At 37.3% G+C, this 9,485-nt stretch overlaps 1 protein-coding gene across 2 annotated transcripts in view; it reads right to left on the bottom strand.

Moving 5' to 3' along the window:
• Positions 1-253: 253 nt before the first annotated feature.
• Positions 254-9,485, bottom strand: part of MAN1A1 (mannosidase alpha class 1A member 1) — a 151,238-nt gene continuing 142,006 nt past the window's right edge. For both annotated transcript variants that reach the window (XM_042795828.1, XM_042795829.1), the window contains 2 exons: positions 5,436-5,551; positions 254-4,069 (listed from right to left, as the gene is read on the bottom strand). In XM_042795828.1, the coding sequence (XP_042651762.1) occupies positions 3,943-4,069; positions 5,436-5,551 (243 nt within the window). In that variant the 3' untranslated portion in view covers positions 254-3,942. The remainder of the gene's footprint in view (positions 4,070-5,435; positions 5,552-9,485) is intronic.

Here is a 9,485-nt window from a genome sequence, read left to right as displayed (position 1 = left end):
CTCTGGAGCACGGACTAAGGATAGCATTTCATTACATGATCATGTAACACTGGGCACTGTGACAGCCTCGTCATCTCTGCTCCGGTGTTTGCTCCTAAATGGCATGTAGCTGAAGCCGGCTGGTATTGCGCAGAGCATGAATTGGAGCGACTGACCGACCTTCCCTGTGCTTGCTGCCTGCCACCTCCCTCCCCAGCTTCCCACTTTTCACGTGTAGGCTCACTTCCTACCAAAATACATCTGGTATGCTGAATTTTATCGACAAAAATTTCTAGAAATTTATTTCTGTGGTGTACCAATCCTATACGCTAACATTAACAATAGTCTCTTAACAAGTACACAGAGTACTAATTGTATCAAACCAATCTGCTGACAAAAATTCACGAGTACAGCAGCCAAAACAGACTGTGCAGCAGATTCCTGTAGTTACTTCTGCAACACACTTAGGAAAAATTATAACCCGTTGAACAGATATATTAAAAGACTTTATTCACAATAGAGAAATTTTTACAAATATAAGTTCTTAAAAATTAAGCATCTTGATCTATTATGTATTCCATAATTTCAGTTTATATAAAGATGAAAGATTACATGGACTATGTACAAATCAAAACCAATTTAAATGAATGATATAAATGGGTAATATGTATGATGAAGTCACCATAGAAACAGTGAGCCATTGGGCATTGCAAAAATCTGTGTACAACCAACATATATGCAATACTTATCTCACAAACAAACAAAACATTATTTTTTTTTTTCCCCATGAAACAATGTGGGTGCCATTTAAAGTAATTTACCTCTTAGGATTTAACATATGCAGATTTAAATGCATTATTATGCTACAAAGAAATGGAAAAAGTATAGGCAGTGGGTTTATGGGAAGTTAATGCCCTCCCCTTCCCCCCCTCCCCCCCGTAATTTCTTTTGTTCTTATGAATGACTGGGAACACAAAGTGACCATCACTAGCCACTTCCATGCAGCTAGTTAAGTGAATGAGAAGTAAAACATAAGTCATCTGAGCAATCTAACAAGCAGTGGTAAGTACTGACTGTTTCAAAAAGATTGCTCTAACTTTGGTGTTTTGGGGTTATTTAAAAAAAAAAAAAAAAAAGAAGAAAAATCAATATATTCATCAGTCTATGAAAAGTTTCTTTTTCTTACAATTGGCAGATCTACACGTTGTACAATCTTCTTGTCTACTTACATTAGTTTACAAAAAGTACAGTATAGTGCAGTTTGTACATACAACCTGAATACCAATACCAGTCACATCAAATTTGTGCTCTTTCAAATCATTGTAACTCCCAAATTAAAAAAAAAATATTAATACTAAATGTCCGTATTACAAGGAAACAGTCATGATGCTTATATTTAAGTACAGAAGACCCAACGCATACAAGTTGTGTGTTTGTAGCTTGCTTTTTGAAACATGGAGAAGAGCTAGCTGGTTCTCCACTGTTTCTCTTCAGCTTGTTAAGTAAAGGCAAGACCACTAGACATGTCTGGGGGAAGCATACTGTGGTTAAGAAAACCATGTAAAAAGAGGCTTATAAAACCCTTTTCTCAAAAGCTTGTTTTGTCTGACCTACTGTAGTTATTTAACTGATAGGAGGCCTATAGCAGCACATGCACAACCATGTGATAGGCAGCAGCAGATGACCCAATAAAGATAACTAAGACAAAAGTAATTATTATTACTTTTTTGGTTAAAGAAGGAAGAGAATTTTTGTTTTTATTCCACGGCTACACTTTCCCTGTGGTACTTGGGCGGAGTGGGAGGGGAGAGGGAAGCTGTTTTATAAATACTGTTTCTGAAGAAATACAATGAAATATTATAGTCCTCCAATGATACAAATTCTGGAGTATCAAAATCAGCAGGAGTGCAGCTTTTCAACAGAGACAAGACTTCATCCTTGTTTGTTCAGTTTCGGAAAACCATTATTGTGACATGAGGGAATACATACTTTAAAAAAAAACAAAACAAAACAAAACAACATCATAATAATGGTAATAATAAAACCAAAAAAAAGCAGTAAAGCAAAAAGTCTTGAGACAATGTGCCAGTTCCATGTAAGCAGCCTTTACTTGAGGCAGCTGCACCTTCACGTGTCTCCCTTCTCCCAGCGCCGGGTGGCCCAGGAATTCCATGCAGGAATTCCGAGCTCTGCCAGGCCTGCAGTGGAAGGATCAGCACTGCAGGAGCTCCTCTTGCCTTGCCCCCTACACGAATGTCGCTGGCAGCTCATGGGACCTGTGCCACCTTCCCTGTCCGCAGGGAAAGCAGAGGCAGTGCTGTCTTTACAGACTCCAGAGGGTAAAGCTTATGGGTCAGCCTCCAGCTGCTATATATATAAAAACGTAATTAGTTCTCTCTGCTCTTGGCTTCTGCCTAAGAAAACCTACATTGCAGACCTCTATCAGTATAGAAACAACGTACTCTGTAATGCCCTGGTTAGCTATGCTGGGCATGTGAGCTATCTTATTAAATACCTTGAAAGAAGGCTACTGTTCAGAACCGTATTTGTTTTGTTGCAGTCCAATCAGTGATTAATGTGCTTTCTCAGAATGGGAAGCCAGGAGTTGTTACCTTACTCAAAGTGTATGAAAGTCATCCTGTCACTAAATGAAAACTTAGGTAGACTTAATAAGCATGTAAACCACTCCAGACTACACTTAAGTAGAACCAGTAATTGTGCCTCTTTTTTTTTTTTTTTTTTTTTTTTCCCCTTTGGTGATGCCACAAAGTAAAACATTTTTGACAAAGCTGTTACCTTTCTTAGTAAACCAGGCCCCTAATCTACAGAATATTTTTAAACATACTGCATGTCTGTCACTTGCTGCTTTCAGAAAGTTTTAGTTCTGTGCTGGATAATTTCCTCTCTTGAATGATTATCTTTTAAGGAGCCAAGTTTTCTTCAAGGCATCTTAACATCTAGCCTTATTCACATAGATACAGTAAATTGCTTTGTGACAATAAACTGTCAAGTCTTGACCTATCTGAATGTTTGCTGAAGTCCCAGAAAACTGAGCAAATTGTCTCTGGTATAATTCTCAGCTTCCAGAAAACTGTCATGAAGTATTTTTTTGTCTTTTTACCATCCAACCAAATGAAAGCTACTGGACTAAATATATAAAGAAGATAAGACTCCCTTTCTTAATAAGAAATTACTATCTTATTTTACTCCACAGTAGCCTGACTAAAGACATGAGAATAACACCACTTAGGAAAGGGAGGAAGCAATTTATTCTATTACAATATTCTAATCAAAACCTGAAAAACTAAGTTCTGCTAACTAATGTGCTAAATTCATAGAAACTAGTTAACTTCAACGTATACTGCAGTTTCAGAGTCATGTCTGCATGAGATGAAAATAATCCTATGTAGACTTCATTGACAATGAAATACATCAGATACTTTACCAAGTAATGATAGACCCGCATAAGAAGAGGCTGTCACAGTCACAAGATTTGTCTTGGATGACACACAAAACAAATTAACACAGAACAAAAAAAAAAAAAACCAAAACAGAAAAAAGCTTTTTATACTTAATTCAATATGGCTTTTTGCAACATGGCAAAATATTACAGCTTAAAGCAGACATCTCCTCACAGAGGAGAAAAGAATTTTGCAGTCAAATTAAAAGCATAAGAGGAAACGAGTAACATGCAGACCCTCTGCTCCTTTTGGCCAATATGACACTGCAACCTAATAAAATGTAGAGAGATGTCCCATTTCTCTTCTAAGAAGTGGTTCAGCTGGCTTAGAGGACTGAGGCTTTATCATAATTAGATTGGGTCCATTCATAAATATTTACTATTAAAGAAAACGGACTGCAAAACACTCGATTTAAAAATTAACTCAGGAATTTAAAACCAAATCATGTGCCCAAGTCCTGGAAAGAAAGAAGGAATGAAACAAAGCATAACTTAATCTTCATCTACTTCTGGTTTTCTTCTTTATTCCCATCGTCTTTGTGAAGAACAGGGAGAGGATGAGCCTCTGTGTTGAAGACCCAGTGTTCGAATGGAAGAAGATCATCTTCAGAAAACAGCAAATACAAGTACCTGGCAAAAACAAAAGCAGGAAACGTGACCACATCAGGGAAGTGAAACTACGGTAGTTTTCAGGAAAACATAAATACCTGATATCCCTAGATGAATGTATCAATGGAAACAGCTGACCAAACACAAAACACCAGGAAGTCCCAGCATCACAAGGACTAGCACAAAACTTTGGGGCCACTCCACTCAGATTGAACTCCAGGGCAGTAGCAACTGGAGACCAACAAAAGAATGTCTGTCCTGATAGAGGACGAAGAAGTTTAGGCTATCAAGGTTAAATATCAGTTCACTTTGTTTCCCATTTCATCCTTGGCAATTTTATTAGATATTGTTTTGATAATATACAACAATAGTAATTTTTTTCCTCCTGACTGCCCACGTATATCAAGGTGTAGGAATAAATATAATGTAGTCCAATCTTGTCTTCTGAGAACAACCTATGGCTTAGGATTTTTAAAGAAGAAATCTAGCATTAGACCAGTCGCTTAGGCATCCATTTATTAAAGGCAGGATCTATTAAACCCAGCAGTAACTAATAAAGAAATCCAACATTTAACTTCCTGTCATGATACAAGGTAGTAGCTACTGGAGCATGATTATGGAAGTCTGCTTATCAAATGAGTTTTTATTTTTTTTTCTCAATCACCATCCTTCCCTGAAGGCTTCTCTTGGTCTAATTCTGATAGGCCAATTTGAAAGGTATAGTAGAAGGAGCACACTATCTCAAAAAAATGTCACTGTGTTTATAAACATAGTTATGATATTTCATTTACTTGAGATTTACACTTTCTGTTGAAATGGCATGATTGCTTCTTTCTGGTCTTTGCAACTCTTTCTTGCACAGCAAAAAAAAAAAAAAAAAAAAAAAAAGTTAAAAGACCAAGACAAAACTTCCTTTATTTCATTAAAAACTTAGGAGATGGTGATAGACAGTGAAAGCTTTTGTTCTTCTACCTTAGCAGGCCCTGTGAGCTTACCATGCAAGCTGATTTCTTTTTTCTTTTTCTGGAGTTTTAAAATGAAAAGTATGCAATACAGGCCTCGTAAGTCCTCTGCCTAGTTAATTTGTTTCAGTAGTGTTGGCATATGTAATTAGATCCTATAAAAGCTAGGAGACGTAATTTCTCAAGAAAGACTATCAAGTAACTTCATCAGAAGTGAAGATAATTTCCAGAAGTTACAGAATTTAGTTTACTGATACAGAAGGAAAAAAAAAAGGCAATTTGGCATCCTGTCACTGAAGAATAGCTCTACTATTTCAGTCAGATTTTGTTATGTAGATGTCGTGGGTACTAACGAGAAATACTTACCTGTAAAAATGATACATGGAACTACTTCATATTAACGAATGTCAATTTTCTTAACTTACTTGAGTGTCTCTGAAAGGAAGAAACTTTGCTGCACATCATCATGGCTTTCATGATTGTTATAAACATCTCTAATGCCAGAATAGCCACCATCTACTCTGCAGTGTTTTTCCAGTGCCTGAAGAGGGGGAAGAAAGAAGAAAAAAACAACCAGTGGAATTAAGAAAATGAATAATTTGTCAGTTTTTCTTTGTTTGACAATAAAACTAACAAAAAAAAAAAGTCACAAAGTTTTTGATAAAGAGATGAAAACTAGATAAAGCTCCAGACAGGAAACTTTTTAGAAAGACATAGGCACACATATCTGATTTGACATTTAGGAAGAGAAGCAAAATGCTAAATTAACTGAAGAAGTGAACACAAAACCAGTTTTCAGAAGGGAAGATATATGGATGTAAAGATATATGGATTTTCACTTATTTTCTTTTTCCTCTTTTTAACATCAGTAACAATTAGCCTCTTCCTCACAGGCTCGTCCATCAGCCTTCAGAGATCATGTCACATATACCTTTCTTGATCATATTTTAGTGGTTAAAAATTATTGTGATAGAATTGCATACCATAATAAAAAGCAGTCTTTTCCTTACCTCCTGCAAGTTGCTTCAAAAAAAAAAAGGCAACGCTCCACTTTTTATGCAAGTTGTTTGGTTTCTCTTTGCAATTATTTATTTTTCCAATGGGAAAGCTTTGATATTGGGCTATGACTGAATTTCTTTTTTTCAGTAAGTACTATTTTTCTTTGACACCTTTCTGAAAAAGCTTTGTCTGTTACACAGGAGTAGATGGAAAGCTAGTATGTGGCTGGACTTAAGGCAACATGTTTGAGATTTAAGAATAAGAATGTGGTTTTCTCTAAGTAATTTCCAAGGTGCGTATTCAGGTAAAAGGTGTAAAACATGTGATTGATTCCTATTTTACATTAAAAAGGAGCACACAGACCACCTAAAAATATAATTCCTTTTCTGCCCCCAGGAATGTTCTGTATGATCAGCTAATTTTGAAGGAGAAAAAAGATCAGATGAAGGGTATACACAGAAGGGCAAAAAAACATGTACCTGGTGCTGGAAGTGTAGAAGGTATATACAAGTTATACTATTTAATGAAGTGTGCTGCTCTTCTTTATTTTAAACCGGTGTTTGCATTATGAAGGTGGTACCTATATGCCTATATATGAGCTATAACTTCTTTAAATACACTGCTATCTAATACCTTATTTGAATATTAGTTCTCTCACCACTGCTTTTGCTTTGTTTAAAACTATTCACTCATCTTTTTTTCTTTATAATTGACCTATTTAACAAGGTCGAAAGCATTCTTAGCCTCTTCGTTCTTCTTGCTCTGTTTTATAATCATTCTCTAGTATCAAGCAGTATAATAAAGAAGTGAAGAGAATACAAGAGGATTGTATTTAAAACAACTCATTATTAAAAAAAACCCAAATCAAAACAAAACAGGAAATGCTCTTTAGCCCTAAATAACTTCTCGCAATGAAAATGACAGTAAGCATGGTGTGTTACTACATTTGCTCAGGACCACACTACTCTGAATTGTGCTTGCTGTGAGGCAGGTATTGGAGCAACAACACTGAGGCAGAAATATCTGGAGCTTTATCAAAGCCCCGACAGAGGGATGGAACACAACTAGTTCCTCCGTTTCTGAGGTTATTACAAATATCACGGAAGTGCTTACAGGATGTGTAGATTTTATTTAGGGAAAGATGTTCCATTTCAAACCACAGGCGGCAAAAAGCTGTGAAAAGGCAGAAGATAGGTCTAAAACAAGCAAAGGCAGAATAATCATTTTCTGATGAGAGATGAGACTAAAAGTCACTAGTAATTACTGAGGTATCCATCACCTCCACCTACTCTAAAGGCTGTTCAAGATCTGTGTTTCACTGTGAGTAGATATCCTAAATGTCCTTGTTTTTGCTGGAGTCCCTGTAGCTATCTGCATGTATTTAGCTTGCATGTCAGGCTCTCCACAGTTTTCACTGGAGACGAAGCTGCCTATTGTATATTTAAAAGGGATTTTTCTCCAGAAGAGATCTTTTAAAATATAACAGGCCTATTTGTCTTTTCCTATGTGTCTTTAGGTTCTTTAATTTTCCTGGAGCCTTCTACTAGGTGACAAATACACTTAAGTTTAAACAAGTCATTTTCCCTGCCTGGTACTCCTTCCCTCTTGTCTACTTCAACCTGCAGTGCATTCAGAATGCTGAATCTGAGTCTGGATTTTCAATGTCAAACACAAGATTATGTTTTCCAAGGCACAGCAGTGGGAGAACTTGAAGGATACGACCATTATTCAAGGAAACCTCTGCATTCTAAGCAGGGTGATGTAAAATAAAAGCAAATTGCATTTGCGGTTTATGTGCTGTAAGATGTAGTTAGAGCCTTTATGAGTTCACTGTGGGGAGATACCATATAGGTAGCTGAACACGCTGCTATGATGTCAACCAAGAGGTCAGCTTGCGCCGTGTTAGCCATCTGGTGGTATCTGCTCGATGTGGATGTGAAGCATCTTACCCCCTCCAAAGCTACTTTCCACTTAACTGAAGGAACAAGACATTCATGTGCGGCATTAGTACAACAAAGGCTCTTGGTTGTCACCCTCCTTTAACTGGCAGTAATGGCCTTTTGTGCCCATACCTGCAGTTTCAGAGTACAGTGATGTTCACACGGAGAGTGGGGTAGTGGTGGGCGGGAAGAAACAATCAAACACATTTTGAATTAGTAGTTCTCAGAAAATGAGGGTGGTTAAGATCAGTTATGCTAGAGTAATGGGAAACATCAAGCGGAGTGAAAACTGGCTGACAGTCTCGAAGTATCATAAAGGGCAAAAACAAAGCAGGCGCTATGAATTCAAAATATGTGCCACATTTATAATGCAGAAAGGGAGACTTTCACGAGCGAAGCTGATAAAACCTTTCTGACTCAGTAACAGTGGATATTGCTGTTGGTCGTAACTGTGTTTTCTCTAGCTGCTGAAGTACATACAGAATGATCTCGGACTCAAAGCAGCAAAGCAAGTTGCCAAAGAAAAAACGGAGAGGCCAGAGCATGTTTTTACTCTATGAAAGTTAGAGAAAGAATAATAGACTTGTTGGAGAGTTTAGAAGTCATGACTTACAGAGCAGCCTCCTTTTCTTCTACAAGGGCACTGAGAAACAAACCTAATGAGTTCTTACTGCCCGTGTCATGAGTTGAAAATGGGTTTGAGACACCTGAATAACAACTTTTTTGGGCAACAACAAATGGTCTGACTGTTCCCCTTTTTATATTGTTTCAATCTCAGCTTCCTCTTTGTGCAACAGATGTTGGTAGTTAAACAAAGCATATTCAGTGGTCAGGGACTTCCCCAAGAACAAAAGGGTGGAGTGACATGCTCTCTGGTGCAAGAATAAGGAGCAAGAGAGAGCAGAATTAATGAAATAGTTGTGGTAAGCTATCATGACACATGCCAGGACAAAAACCCTACAGTTTCATGGGCTATAAACATCAAGGAAATAAAAAAAAAAAAAAAAAAAAAAAAGAAGAAGAAAAAAAGAGATTTGAAACCTACAATGGACTGTGTAACCTCTGTGAAGCTTTAAGATTTGTTTTCATGAAACATACAACTGCACATTAGGACAGTGGAAGATGGGCCTGTACAGAATGGGACCAACTGCATCTCCCACACGTGGGCTATAATCCACTCTGTCAGAGCCAGATGAAAGTAACCACAAGAATGTTAAACAGGGAACACGTGGGGAGCCCTAAGAAGGTAAATGAGTGTACAGACTTGAAATAAACACAAACAAACTGAACCAACAGGGTAAAGAATAATAATAACGAAAACATTTCAATTGTTTATAACAATGTTATTGGTGTGGGCAGCAACAATGAGTCAGGGAAAACATCTCCTGGAGGAGGAACACTTGGCATTGCTGAAGCCTGGTGGGATGACTTCCATAAACAGCCATTGTAAATATTCCAATTATAATCTGCCTGGGAAGATTCCAGTAGTGAAATGTGTGCTTATGGACGGTGGTAGCGAAAAAGAAAGTAAGGGAA

This window comes from Tyto alba, unplaced genomic scaffold (genome assembly GCF_018691265.1).
Source record: "Tyto alba isolate M040663 unplaced genomic scaffold, T.alba_DEE_v4.0 Super-Scaffold_22, whole genome shotgun sequence".
In the NCBI taxonomy this organism is placed as follows: Eukaryota; Metazoa; Chordata; class Aves; order Strigiformes; family Tytonidae; genus Tyto; species Tyto alba.
This window is presented reverse-complemented; position numbering and strand designations above follow the sequence as displayed.